General features: G+C 36.9%; 1 protein-coding gene and 1 pseudogene across 1 annotated transcript; both read right to left on the bottom strand.

The window, feature by feature from the left end:
- Positions 1 to 5583: 5583 nt before the first annotated feature.
- Positions 5584 to 6483, bottom strand: LOC136263054 (uncharacterized). Its single transcript, XM_066057506.1, has 7 exons — positions 6362 to 6483; positions 6229 to 6295; positions 6117 to 6178; positions 5939 to 5984; positions 5838 to 5884; positions 5725 to 5784; positions 5584 to 5669 (listed from the first exon to the last, which is right to left on the bottom strand). The coding sequence occupies exons 1-7, from the start codon at positions 6458 to 6460 to the stop codon at positions 5631 to 5633; spliced, it is 420 nt and encodes a 139-aa protein (XP_065913578.1). The 5' UTR covers positions 6461 to 6483; the 3' UTR covers positions 5584 to 5630.
- LOC136264902 (uncharacterized) lies at positions 6465 to 14386 on the bottom strand (annotated as a pseudogene).
- Positions 14387 to 14912: the final 526 nt, after the last annotated feature.

Below are 14912 nucleotides of genomic sequence, written 5' to 3'. Positions count from 1 at the left end.
ATTTGATCAATAAACTTCAACATGAACAATCACATAAAACTTCAGTAAGTGATATTTTTTTAATGCATGCACATGTGCACATGCACACACACACACACACACACACACACACACACACACACACACACACACACACACACACACATGCACACATGCACACACGCACACACGCACACACACACACACTCACGCACACACACACATGCACACTCACGCACACACACACACACGCACACACACACGCACACACATACGCACGCACGCACAAACACACACACACGCACACATACATATGACGCATACATATGACACGTACAGCATGCACATGCACAAATGCATAATGAAAGTTTGGTTCTGTTTGTATTCTAGGAACTTCAAACAGTGCACGATGTAAGTACTATGTGTAGCTGTACAGTAATAATGGAAAGATAATTTGTCTTTAGTTCTTCACAGCCCAATCATGTAAGATTGATCAATTCATTGATGATGTGAGTTTGTAGCATTGTACAATGAATTGTTGTTTGTAAAACTACAATAGAAACATTGGGATGGCAACAAGATTCCTGACTTTAACCTCTTTTAGTAAGTATTAAAGAATTTCTTCCATTTTACTCTTTCATTGCCAGTGAAATGTGTGCTGATACTGAGGCAGCACTGGAGAAATTTAAAACACTGATCAAGTCAAAAGTCAAGCTATACAACTCACAATGCAGGTACAGTAGCTAGCATTCCTTTATACCACAATCAACATTATGAAGGATCAAGTTTGGTAATAAATTCCATACATCAAGAAATTAGTAGTAACAAGAAATAAACACTATACATGCAAAGTGAAATTTGCAAGCAGACATTTTGTACTTGGAAGCACTGGTACTGTATGTCGGTGCATTCAACAGTGCCAGCAGCAAACTTGTACCATTAATACGATCTCAATTTCAAAATGTATAGGTCTGAGAAGAGCCCTTCTCTCGCTCCTCTTGGACTTATAAGACAATGTTGATACCAAAGACAAACAGGGAATTATTCACACTGTTTTGAAGTACAGAAAGTCAATGGACAAATATGAAGACAACAGTTTTACATGTATAAACTGTTATTAAGAAATTGGTTTGTCTGTTTATTTATTTATTATTTATTTATTAAGACTTTACAGCACAAGTGCTGAAGGTCTGTAGGGGACTCCTGGTACTACAGCCTGTTTAAAGTTGTTACAGATAGTATGTTTGAAAAAGTGGAGAAAGGAGAAAAAATCCATGACTGGACCTGGGCAACGTCGAACCTACAGCCATCCGATTAATGCTCAAACGTTTACAGGAGTTTGCCAGGTGGTCAGGATGTCTTCTCCTTGTTAATTTCAAGTGTATATATCCATAGGAACCTTAGAGAGTGACTTTATTATCTCAAAGTATCCCAAGTGGACATTATTTCATTTATTAAGACTTTACAGCACAAGTGCTGAAGGTCTGTAGGACTCCTGGTCCTACAGCCTGTTTAAAGTTGTTGCATCAACATTGAGATACTCTAATAGAACAGTCACTACTCTAACAGAGAAATCCATTGATAACATTTTTGATTTTAAGAAGCACTGAGTACTGGGTACACTTAGCCATCAAACAGGCTCTGCCTCAGGACAACTAGTTTGCTAGGTTAACACATACTTTTCAAAGTATACACTTAATTAAACAGATATTAAAAATGTTCTCAGATTCAAACATATAGGTTATCTTATTTAAAAGACATCCAACTAGAGTCTTGGTGTGTAAGCATCTTTCATTCATCATGCTATACTAACCGAATTTATGCCAAAGAATATAGCTTGTGTACCAGGGAGTTGTCCTAGGGCATCTTGCTCTTCCTCAAATCTCCTTACTGTCACCCCCTTAATGATGTCTTCTAGATCCATCTATGGCAAAATGCACTTGCACACTTATACAGTTTATGCACACAATTTGCTTGTGCATTAAAATGTTTACATTTAATTTAGTTATATACTGTCATCCCCAGATATGCATGGTTGTTTTACAACACTTGTGATTTCCTTATATCTTATGACAATTTATGCATTACATGTAGCTAAACTTGTTCTGTATACTGTCTATAGGCATCAACAAACTGCAGAACCAGAGCAAATGACTCACAAAATTAAAAGTATACTATTATTAAATTATTTGTAAATATATGTTCACTGTGTTCATGTATAGGAAAGAACCTTTCCTTCTCCACACGTAGTATGAATAGTCAACTGTGTGTTTATTACACAAATATTGCTACTGAGAATTTCAAGTAATTATATACCAGTCACGATGTTAATATTAACATGTACTACAAATTCACAGGTTGGAGAAAGAATTCAAGGCAAACCAAAAAGTAAGCTATTATATTATGTTTGATACATTATAACTTCCATGGGGGTGTATTTTATACATGCTTGCCGACATGTAAGCTTGTACGTTTTTGTAATGTGGAAAGGAGCTTGAGATTTACAAAAAGCGATATAAAGAGCTAGTAAAGGAGAATGAAGAAGCAACTGCAAAGGCTAAAAATGAAGCTGATAAACTTAGGCAACAGCTAGAGAAGATTAATAAAGTAAGCATTCTAGGATGTACAGATCGTATGTAGGATGTACAGTGCTTAGTTACATGTTATACTTAAGAAACATCAAACCTTAAAGCTGATTTTGGAAGGAGAAAATGCATCAGCTGACAGCAAAAAGGTCACTAAACAGCCATTATTCATAACAACTTATGACAGCAAACAACTGACTACTACAAATAAGACTACACCACCACCAATATCAGTAAGTTAACCAAATAACATCTGATACAGTATGTCACTATATTAATAGCCACACAAGTCACTCATAATTCATCACACAATGAATATATCAGGTACACATGCTTTATGACTATAATGGTTGCTATCATTTTTATCGTCCTAGAGTAAAACTGAAAATTACAGGCTCAACAGTGCAGATTTAACTAATAAGTATTCTTCATTGCCTGACTTAAAGACCATAAACAGTTTCACAATGGTAGCTAGTAAAAGAAATAAAGTTACAATTATCACACATCCTGAAGTCCTTCGTTGCAAGTTGAAACATCATTAATGTAGTTAGCTCACCTATAACCTACTTGTCACCAATCTTTCTCCCATGTACATACGTGTAACTGATCGGTCTATCCACCACCATCATCTGATGGTTGTGGATTTGGTAGTTATATACAAGGACTCTGTCTGCCATGGGAAACCTAACCAAAATTGAAGGATCAGGGAGTTATTTATATATGTATATTAGATGGCATTGTGAGTACTTTTGAATGGCAAAGGAGACTTTTGGGTGTAACAGGTATCACTTAGTATACAGGGAAGCAAACCTATTACTTTAGCTGTGATATTAAACGGCAAGGAAGCTCTTTGTCGCATTTACTTGGGCATTGACACATTTCATTCCTACATACAGGTGGACAATAAATGCTAGTATGGCATGAATGAGTACATAATTATATTACTATTATATGAATTCTGACCTTTTATTTCATGTGCATGTGCAGTGGCCACAGTGAAATATTCGTTTCATTACCATGATAGCTGTGGAATTGATGTGCATTATATATGCATTCTATACCAAGCTGCAAAGGTATTGCCCCTAAAAAGCCATGCATAGTGAAAAAGTTGTGAAATGAAAGGTGCATGGTGACCAAGAAATCACTGCATGGTGTGATGTGCCGACTTCTTGGGCCACATAACACACTACCATGTGCCTTGATTTACTGTAGATTTAGTACATAACAAAATAGTGTATACAATATGAATATTAGTAGTGAGTTACTAAAGTGACATATATACACAATCAGTGTCGTGGTCTTTCTGTTTTGGGTCCTGTGAGTTTAGTTGTGTTCTCTACATGTGGAAGAGCATGTGTCACCTTCTGTTGTTTTTGAGACATTTTACGAGCAAATATTCTTGTGGCATTAGTTGTAGCTGGAGTGTGCCTGGTTGCATAAGGATACATTGTCTGCTGAAGAACTTCTGAAAACCTTCTTGGTTGCTGTTTGTGTATAGTTGGTAAGTGAACAGCTTCTGAAGGTGACTTTGAAGGTGGTTGATTGCTGAAATTGAAACTGCTATTTGCGCAAAAGTCCACGCAATTTGCTAAGAAGGCATTAGAAACTTTCTGCTTGGTGTCTAACAAACAATTCATCAAACAGCATGCATTTTTCTTAAACTCCATATACATACATTTTCCTGATGACTTGGTTGTGGTCTTTCTTTCTTTTTATAGGCCTTCGTCCTCCATGATGTTGAGCTAATGTTAACTCCATGCTATGAATAATACAGGTCCAACACTGCATATTTATGTGGACAATGTACATACGTGTACCTTTGTCCTCAAGTGACCAGCCACATTTTTCCTAATTACATCAATGGCTGTATACACACAACACACTGTGCACCATTCATATCTAGTATATACATTACTAGCCTGGAATAGAGAATGTGCTTAGCCAGTTAGCATTTCCTCCCACTACATTTGTTGCAACTATTTCTTCTTCAGTGCTTTCCATAGGGCTTGTGTGCTGTAAATTCAAAAGGGGAATACATTGTACATGACTGTAATAATAATACATGACAGAACTCGCATACATATATTGTATATATGTAGCTATGTACATACATACTACCAGAATATGTTAACTGGATTTGCAATTAATAGTCTTCCACACACACATGCAACACTGCAAATTTGAAAGATCATAATTTTGTTTCTGTAAAATACAGAACCAGAAATTTCTCCATTATTTATATTGTAGCTAAGTTCTAAATATACAACTCAGAAAGCAATGGCTTTTCTCACTTTGTAGATATGCATTGTCAAAGTTGGAAAGTGAGACATGACTGTGTGTGAAAGACATCTTGTCACAAATTTGGTGACATGCACTATATAGTAACATGACAGTAGTACATAATTGTAGTGCACAGTATTTGCATACAATTATTGTAACAGATATAGTAACTTACAGGTTTAAGTTTGGGTGCAGGATTGTCATTTAGTTGCTCTACTGTGGCGAGGATGTTTCCCAGCATTGACTCTATTTCATCTATAACAATTTAATACAAGTAATGTTGCAGTGGCCAATCCAGGCTTTTAGTATGGGAGTTCCACTCAGAAGCATAGATGCAGAATAGTCAATATCTTGGTAATATGAAGGGTTCAGGGAGATAAATTTACCATAAAGGATGGTAAAATACATAAATGCTTTAAAAAATTGTCCAAAGATGTGTATACTAGTCTTGTTTGGGATGGTTCTATGCATGCAGCTCTCCCCTGGATCTACCACTGTGTGTTGTGCACACTTTCATTTTATTACCTGGAACCTCAAGCTTCTCCATTGATTTGTATAGTTTCTGGATAGTACCATCAACCTTTGTTATGAGTATAGCATTGGTCTGTGTAATACAATAGTTCTACTCACCTTCTTTGAGAGCTGATCAAAGTATGCTACTTGTGTAGTTTCAATTTCCTTCTTGTGTTCTTCATAACTATACTTAGTGTATTTCTATAATGGAAACCACCTCCTTACTTTACTCTTACTGCTGTACAGATCCTATGATTTCTTCATCAATTCCTTTTAGCTCTTTGTCCAGCCATTTTGCAGTTCATTAATACTCTATTAGTACAGTTGCTCACATGAAATATCACTACACTTGTTTATCCAAAATTACCTTTTTAGCGTCCTCACTTGTCAGCAAAGTTCTTTTATTTGGTATGGCAGCTAGTTTTCTCTGATGCATCCACTGAAATCATATCATTATGCTACACATTTAAATGCAATTACCTTTAGCTTAATAAACAACTTTAATTCTAACATGACTCGAGAAACAGCTAAAAGGTTTAAATTAGGATTTGTTGTAAAGTGTATAGTGCTACTATACTGACCACTTTTGATGACATCAGCCAAGTTATTGATTGGAATAACCAGTTTCTGTAACAAAAATGTTCAAGTAAGATTAATAGTTGTGTAACTTTCAGTTGATGAAAGCATACTTTCAGCCATGGTGCACAAGGAAAAATGTCTTGCAAACTTAAAGTGAAAGTTGCATAACATGCAGCTAACCTTATCACCAAAAATATTGTTAGGAGCAGCATTACTTAAAGTCATCATCAATTTCTCTGATCCTGTGGATGTAGTTATATTGATAATGCACACACCACATGGAATTGAGTACCTTCTCTTCCCAATAAAATCATTATCACATCCACTGCTTCACACAAACAATTGTACTGTTCTCTGTACTACAATGTGAAGGATATAATGTTATATACCTTTGTTGTGTTGCATACATCACTTAAACATTTTACTTTATGGCTCAAAGTTTCATCAGTCATATTAGTGAGTTCCGCTATTTCCTTCTCAACAGCATTCATTTTTTTCTGCCCTTGCATCAGTAACTCTTCCATAGTGTTAAGCTGTTGTTCCAGTAGTCTAGATGTATGTTTTGTTGACTGTGTATACATGAGGTAACTTGTAACTGGAAATAAAATGATTTATGCCTCTTACACTTTGTTTCTTAGAGGCAACAGCAGTAGGTACCTACGTACACATATTGAGAACAAAACGTTACATTTTGCGATTCAAAAGTCACTAACTTGTTCTTCCTTTTCTTCTTTTTGTTGATTGGTTGTGCTAGTAGAGGGGACAATTATAGTCTTACTATGTGATGCAGCTTCTGATTGTGAGGCTCCAGCGTGTGTGGTCTCATTTTTATCTGCTTGACTGAATTGTCTTGATGCAGCATGGAATGAATTTGCATGATGGTTGACTTGCTACACATAAAAGTAAGAAAATTAGCAAAATAAGTTGGAATTACTGCAAGAGTTACTGCAACGTATACCTACACACCTGAGAGGTAGACGTATGTCTGGCAGCTTTATGCTTTAGTGAGTTAACCTCTGTCCTCAACTTCTGAACAGTCTAATGTATTCAACATAATGCACAAATCTCTTGTAGAGGTACTAGCCTCAGCAAGTTCTCTGTTTGATATTTCTATTTCACTTAGTTTGGATTTTTCTGTTTCATTTCTTTGCATTAAATATGAGTTGTGACTCTTTAAACTCTCAAGCTCCTACAGTGTGTGCAAGCATTAAAAGTGGTGGTATTCCATTTTGAAAGAAGTTCTCACCTCAATCATGCCTTTGATGGTTTTCTCCAGCCTATGCATATGAACTTTAGACATACAAGTGTGTAGATGATTACATAGTACTACCTGCCACACTTTACAGCCTCGTTTGTATACATAGTGAGTATTTGATCTCTGTTATGCATTCCACTGTCTCCTGCTATATATAGAATATTTCCATATATGCACATTAGCATTACATGGCTTGTGATACAAGCATGTAGCTACTTATAACCATTACCATTTCCATGTGACTGCAAATCTTTTCTTCTAATAAATTAGAGGTTACTAACTTATATAGTATATGTATATAAAAATGACTTACCTAAGAGCATCAGACATCTTAGCAACTAGTTGAGCATTGAGGGTTTTCAGTTGTTGTACCATTTGAAATGCATTCTGAATCGCAGACCTATAAGTTGTGCACATGTACAAACATGACATGTACATCCCTAAGGTTGTGTATTCCTTTAATACTTACACAAATTCATTTATATCAGGAATGTGGTGTTCATTTGTACTATAGTTGAGTTCTGCAGCCGCAGCCTATGACAGTGTCATTTCACACTTGCGCTATCACAAGTTATAAATGCTTATACACACTTACCTCATCAAAGAATCTTTCTAAACATTTCTTGAAAAACTAAATGAATATATCATAAAAATGTAGACCATGTGGTTAAACAAGCCGACCCAGTTGGAACTTGGCTCCAGCTGAATTATATGTAGTTAAACTTACTTCTTTTACTGAGGATAATTCCTACAAACAAACACACTGATCAATAACAGTGCTTGCATGGTATTCAAATGTTTCTTACCTTTTCTCTTCTAGCTCCCAGTGCTTCATGCTTTTTGAAGAGATTTTCTAATGCCTTGTAAAATATAAAACAAAAAGGCACTTTAAGACCAAATCATCCATTTCTCATTTTATCTATTAATTTAACCAACTAGGGAATTTACACTCAGAGTCATGTGACCAATCTAATTCAGCTATCTATACACATATAGCATTGTATTGCATTGCATTGCATTGCATTGCACTTGTGGATGAGAAACTATCAAATTGGTTTGTCTGGCCTGACATATACAACACTCACCTTTACAGGAATAGACACAGCCGCAGCTGATGGCTGTAATAAAGAAATATATAGTGAAATTTTCTATGAAGTCTCTACCATGTATAATTCACTCTCTTCCTCAAAACTTTGAAGTATCTAAATTGTAGAAAATACATGGCCTGGCTTGTAGTTGTATATGTACAAATAGTTACATCACCTGATCTACTCTTGTTTTTATCATGTCCAGTTCATCAATGATGTTTTGTCTTACATGAACTCTGTTCTCCACAGGAGATGGCTCACGCAGCAATCCCATGCTGGAGGGTCTGAATTGTCTTTGCTTTGTCTTCTTCTTGTACATGTTTACTGGTTCCCTATTCTCAACTGGTCTAGCAAGATTATACTAATAGAGTTAACAAGAGCTGTTTAAATTTTGTTAAAGTGTATAAGACTGTGGAGGTGACAAGTTTGTGAGGGAGAAATGGCGCAGAAATCTTAAGTCAGAAGTGTTCATTTGTAGGAATGCTTTCTCTGCTGTACAAAGTATATGAATAAGGATGACCATGTGATTATGGTGGTGCTAACATTTAATGATGGTTTCCTTTAATTGTGTAGATGTTATATACATGTATTCAGAGTCTACTGTGGTGAAAAACATGTATTCTTGCAAAGCTATCTGAAATAAAAGACAGGAAAGACAATGGAGTGTAGGAAGATTTAGGGAGGGAATCTGGAGTTGAGGGTGAATTGTTGGAGTGATTAGCACATTCAAGCCCACATTAATATAATATTTAACAATGATATGAGACCAGGGTTCTTCCATTGAACTAACGCTGACTGCATGCAGTTAAAAGGCCTCTTACAGTGGTACAATAAGCATCACTCATTGTCGTCATTATCAGCAGTAACCAGCAGAAGCAGCAGATCTTGTGGTGTCGCAATGCAAATATTACTGTAGTTGCATAATTACATAACTTTCTTCATGTCATTTGAGGGATGCTTAATTTGTGTGCTCTCCATTAAAATGACGAAGGACTTAAATTGACTAATTCATTTAAGGTTTGCATAAAATGACCGTGTAGGTAATTTAGCATGTACTTAGATATCCTTGTCAAATTTTACCATTTTGGGTTGTGTTTGTGTAGTCAATATAGAGGTATAGAGCTACATAGTTGTCTTGCCACTAAAATGGAACCTCTCTCTGATGATTCTCCAAATTGAGGACATGTACATAGAATAGAAAATACTTCCATATTACCAATTATCTTTCCCAACAAACACAGCACGTCTGACACAAAGACATGATGTCGTCTTGGTCTCCTGTAAAGGGTGGAATTTCACAGGGTAGTGCATTTCCCCCTTTACTATGTCTTGGGTACATTAATGAAATTCCCTCATTAATAGATTACTAGAGTTTGCTGATGACACTACATTGATATGTTCTGGTGAAAATCATGAAGTTGTGAAATAAAGGACCTACACTGGCAGGGGATTGTATCAAGCAGACTGAAACCTCAAGCTATTGTAGTGTCATGTGGTTTGCTCAAAAACGTGCTGCATCTACCTACAATCCTAGTAGATGATCACCAGCTTAAGAAAGTGGATAAACAAAAAGTATTTTTGACAGACATATACAATGGGATCCTCAGTTAAGTAGTGTGTGTAGCTGGTATCATATTATGTACATATACTTATCCTCCACCGGAAATCCTCATCATTAATTTTGATGTTCTTAAGATGTTGATTTAATTGCTAGCTAGTTTTTTCTAGGATACCTGTCTGGGGTCTTCCTCTTAAACAGTCACAGTTAGCAAGTCTACAACAATTGCTGAACAGGTGTATTTGTGTTACTAAATGTTTAGTGGTTGTGTTTTTATTGTGTTTATTGTTGTGCGTGTGTGTGCTCTGATAGAGAATGGCTTTTGCCGGTTAAACAAAAATCTAATCCCACATACAGAAACACATTGCACATATAGCTAACTACACAAAATATGGAATGGAATGATAATTTCACCCAGTGCACGTGTACCTCTCTATAAAAACCATGTTATATACATCTGTACTGGCAAACTCTATCTACTGTAAAACCAGCTGCATAGCTACTGTACATGGTAATTTGATAATACAATAGGAAAGGTTTTTAATCACAGGAAAAGGTAACGTTATTTCTCTGTATTCATAATTTTGCTATATCATATCATGTATTGTTTGCAGTGCACAATATAAAACCTCAACAATAAGGAGTACTCTAAACAACACCGAAAATAGCAATTTACACATTAGCTGTGTTAAATAATGTCAAAGTCTTTAACTCAAAGGCTGCAGCACAAGATGCTGTCAGATCTTCAGTGCTGGACACTGTAAAGCAGTAGTAATACTTAGGTTGAAGGAAGAAAATCCATCCCTCCTGGAAGAGACTGAGTGTGGCACTTGACTAGACATTGGGTGACGTGTAGTTCGAATCCTGGGTAAGAGGGGTTTTTTCCTTTCTTTGGCCCATTTTCTGTTTCACCTTATTAGCTGTGTTTAATTCCTGTTTACCAAGTTGGGTAACTCAAAGGCTACAGCACAAGTTGCCTGGGCATATCCAGGATTTTTAAAGGTGGTTTCCATAGTCGGTTGTGAGCTATAGATGTAGGAATATAGGGGTGCAGCCCCAGCTGCTGGCAGATTTTAAATATTAAAATCTATTAGTTTATGATTTTATGGAAGGTAAACTGTTTTCGATATACATGCTTGCTTCCCATCCTAAATGTTAATTATATGGCTAGTCAGACATTGTAGTGATCCAATCTATTGAAATGGAAAACTCAAGATTTACTGGGCTGCTATAATATTCTTTAACTTTCAAATTATAGTCCTATATTATATAACATTATATTTTGTTACGAATATTTTATTAGAGTAGTTTTATTAGAGTAGTTTTGACTACTCTATTGGAGTACATCTGACTAAGTATCTCGATCTTTATAATAATCTTTTTCAAAGTATACCCTTTTTCTCTCTTAATCCGCATTTGAAAAATAAGATTCCTATTAGCTACACTGTAGCTATACCACCCTGCGCTGTTCCCATTTGTTCTGTATAATTATTTGCACTGACAAACTAAGATACTGATAGTGTGGTGTTCCTGATGCAAGCTCAGAAGTTATAATTTCAGAGGGAGTTTGGAACCCAAACCCACGAAATATACCCCTGAGTTGCTGTCAGACCATCAGTGCTAGACACCGCAGAGCAGCAATTAATATAAATTGGCTTTTATAAAGGTGGTCTTTGTGTAGGAGATATACTTTGTGGCATACCAATAAGACCTTCCTATGGGGTCAGTCATAAAATTTTAGACACTACATTAGTATGGTCTTTACAAAGAGGCTATCTTCATTTGGAGGTACTGTGGTCATTATAAAGAAGTGACCACTAGGTGAACTTATCTAATTCATCATTGCTGTCCACCATTCCACTCCACTGAATCCAGACAGCCATAGCTATATGGATGGATTTGACATTAGTAATGCAATGTTCACCATATTTTGTGTGCGGTGCATGTAGCTACACAATAATGCTTCCAACTTCCCATACGTATTTGTGTAATTCATGATCAACAATGTAGCAGATAGTTAATAGCCACATGCATAATTAATTGTACATGTGGTAGCATAATCACTCATAATACCTCATTATAAATTCTTACATAACTGTACACGTGGCGTTACTGACAATAAATCAGTGCACCCCTAGAAAGCATGACAAGTACAAAATCAATGCATTAACTGACCTCAAGTTTACATGTGCACCCACATAACTGACTATATGTATAGAACCAGTGACAAACTTGTTAATGTTTGATATCTGTTGCTACAAAGAAACCATGTGTAGAGGCCATTACTCCTAAATATATGTGCATGTAATGCTTCACTGCTATACAGGTATTCACTGCAGCTATATACATCAAAGCTAGGGTAGTACTGTTAATGTGTATTGTACTGTAGCTAAGCAAAATGCCTACATATGCTATGTAATCAAAATAAATTCATGATCAAGTTAGCAAGCTGTACGGTTAAAAGCTTTCTGCTTTATCCTCTCATCTCGCATTGCAGGTATAAGGCCTTTCTCAAACACAATACTCATCAGTAATTCAACATCTGCCACATTAGGGTACTGACGTAAAGCCCACTTGATGTAGACAAGAAACTCATACCAATCAATGTAGCCATCTTTATCCATGTCTAATGCCTTCAAACCTTTCTTTGTAGTTACACATCGGTAACATCCAAAGTATGGTTGCATAAAGCCATGGTAAAAATTATCAAACTGCAGCCGATCATCACTTTGAGTCTTATCTCGCTTGTCCCACTTATCCCATTCTTCCTGAATCTCAGCAATCAATTGCTTATGACGGGAGGACTGGTCTTCTACGCTCGCTACCACTTCACCCATTTTTTTTTTTTTTGAAACCATCAGAATAATGATGAAATGACAAAATTACATACAGAGCCTCGGACCCATGCGACTACAAAGATAAGATCCGCGTAGGCATGGCAAGGATACATACAAAAATAATTAACTACAAAACTTAACTTAAAGTGTCCAGGTTGGATTACTACGTGCATAAAAGATTCTCTGAGAGGAAGTTATAGCCACAGCAGCTGCTCTATCAAGCAATGCTTTCGTCTTGGAAAAACTCAGATTTGAAACTCTTTTCATAGATGTTACTGTCTCTGTAAGGTAATGGCCAAGGCAACCAATTTCAACTGTGTGATAATGACCTTTTCAGTAAGCTTTCCACCAGCACGGTCAAATAAGAGAGCCATTCCGACTGCACTATTGTATTCCTCCTTTCTTCCACTGCGTAAATCTGAGAGCATCTGCTCCTTCATATTTTCTGCTATTTCTTTGGTGAACTGTGGATCTTTTCCAAAATTATTTTCCAACTTTTCAATTATCATATCGATAGTTACAAGGGTAGTCATTCGGTTTGGTGTTTCAACACCAAAGAATTTAGCCAAATTAAAATCACCAACTCCTAGCACACCAAGTACAAGATCAACTGCTCGTTCCCCATATAGCACTTGTTTCGGATATGGTTCTCTCCCAGTTGTGATTCTAGTAATTTCCATAGCAGCATTTCTCAACTCAGTGCAGTTATAATTCTTCAGAATTTTGGTATTACCAAGACGAATCAGGTTCATCATGGTGATGGCAGCACAAGCATGACCCATAGCAGCACCTTCTTCACAAAGACTGGCCCATATACCATCAGCACCAGCACTAAGACAATCAAGTTGCGAAGCTGTTTGGAGATCCCACTTTTGGTGGATATGTACAAGAATCTTCCCATCTAACCAGCCGTTAGCTGTCATGATCCTCCTCACACTGGCTGTCCATGCCTCAAGCTCTTCGGGTAAATATTCTCCCATCGGATCTTCAAAGCAAAGACCAAAAGTTCGATATTCAACTGGAAACTTTCAAAGAAATTGAGCTACTTTGAGCATGCGCTTTGGAGCAGTACTCATGGTCACTGGAAAATCACGAAAATTGAACAGAACGCGTGCCTTGGTGGAGATGTTGTCATACACCCATTTTGTCCATTTTTGGATTAGCTGACACATATCATCTGTTGTAAACTTTTTCTCCCACTCTATATCCTCGTTAGCTAGGTCCACCTCAAAAATTGTGTTGGGAATGCCAATTTCGTGGTTCTTCTCCAGAGAAACTGGAATGGTCTCAGTATCACATCGTCCATCTTTAATTCCTTCAGTGATTTCAGAAAAAGAATAAAAATGAGTGAAATCTTCGTTATGATCTTTGAGGTACTACACAAAGTCATCATCAACGCGTGTCATGTGAGAGAATGAGGCAATGATTACATCCTTGATGCCGACTTTCTTCACCTGCTCAAAGATGTCCAGCTTGTTCTGCAAGGTGTGGCTGCGCAGCTGGCCCACAGTACTCTCACGAATGGAGTTATCAAGCACGAAGAGATCCAGTTCTTTCAACCTCTCTCGTTTCTTGCGTTTAACTTCGTTTATGTCTGCTTCAACACGGGTAACCTCTGCTTCGATTTCCTGGTCCACATTATTATGTTCTGAGGCTGTAACTTGGTATCCGCTGCGGGTCTGTGTCCTTCGGCGTGACTGAGATGTTCCCATACTATTTCACTTCGCAGGAAGTAGCAAACACAAAATTAAAGATTACATGCACTAATTACAATAGCTTTGCTAAATAGCTAGTTAGTGTGCGCCCGACCAGTGTAAATTATACTCTTCATGATCAAAGGCATATACGTATGTGACTGGATCTCAGTGGCGTAGCTACCATTGAGGCAACCGAGGCAGCTGCCTCGGTAAAAAAAAATGCTCAAAAATTCAGGCTGAGCACTGAGCAGGCCTGAGTTTTGGCACCTTGAATATTCTACTCAAATGTTACTATACAGCATTACTGTACCACACACAATAGATCTATGGTTGTAGTACTAAGCAGGCCGGAGCCCATGGTGAGGACCACTTTTCAGCTACTTGAATTTGTATTCGGAAAAAGATCGAGATACTCTAATAGAGCAGTCATCGTAATGTACTCTAATAGAGTATTCAGTGTAATATAGCCAGTACTCTTACACTGCTTGGTCTAAATCATTTACATTGTTAATTGTCTTTAAATTACTTTTCAAAAGTGTTC

The sequence above is a fragment of the Dysidea avara genome, chromosome 8 (assembly GCF_963678975.1).
Source record: "Dysidea avara chromosome 8, odDysAvar1.4, whole genome shotgun sequence".
In the NCBI taxonomy this organism is placed as follows: Eukaryota; Metazoa; Porifera; class Demospongiae; order Dictyoceratida; family Dysideidae; genus Dysidea; species Dysidea avara.
Note: the sequence above shows the minus strand (reverse complement) of the source record. Positions and strands in the feature narration are given on the sequence as shown.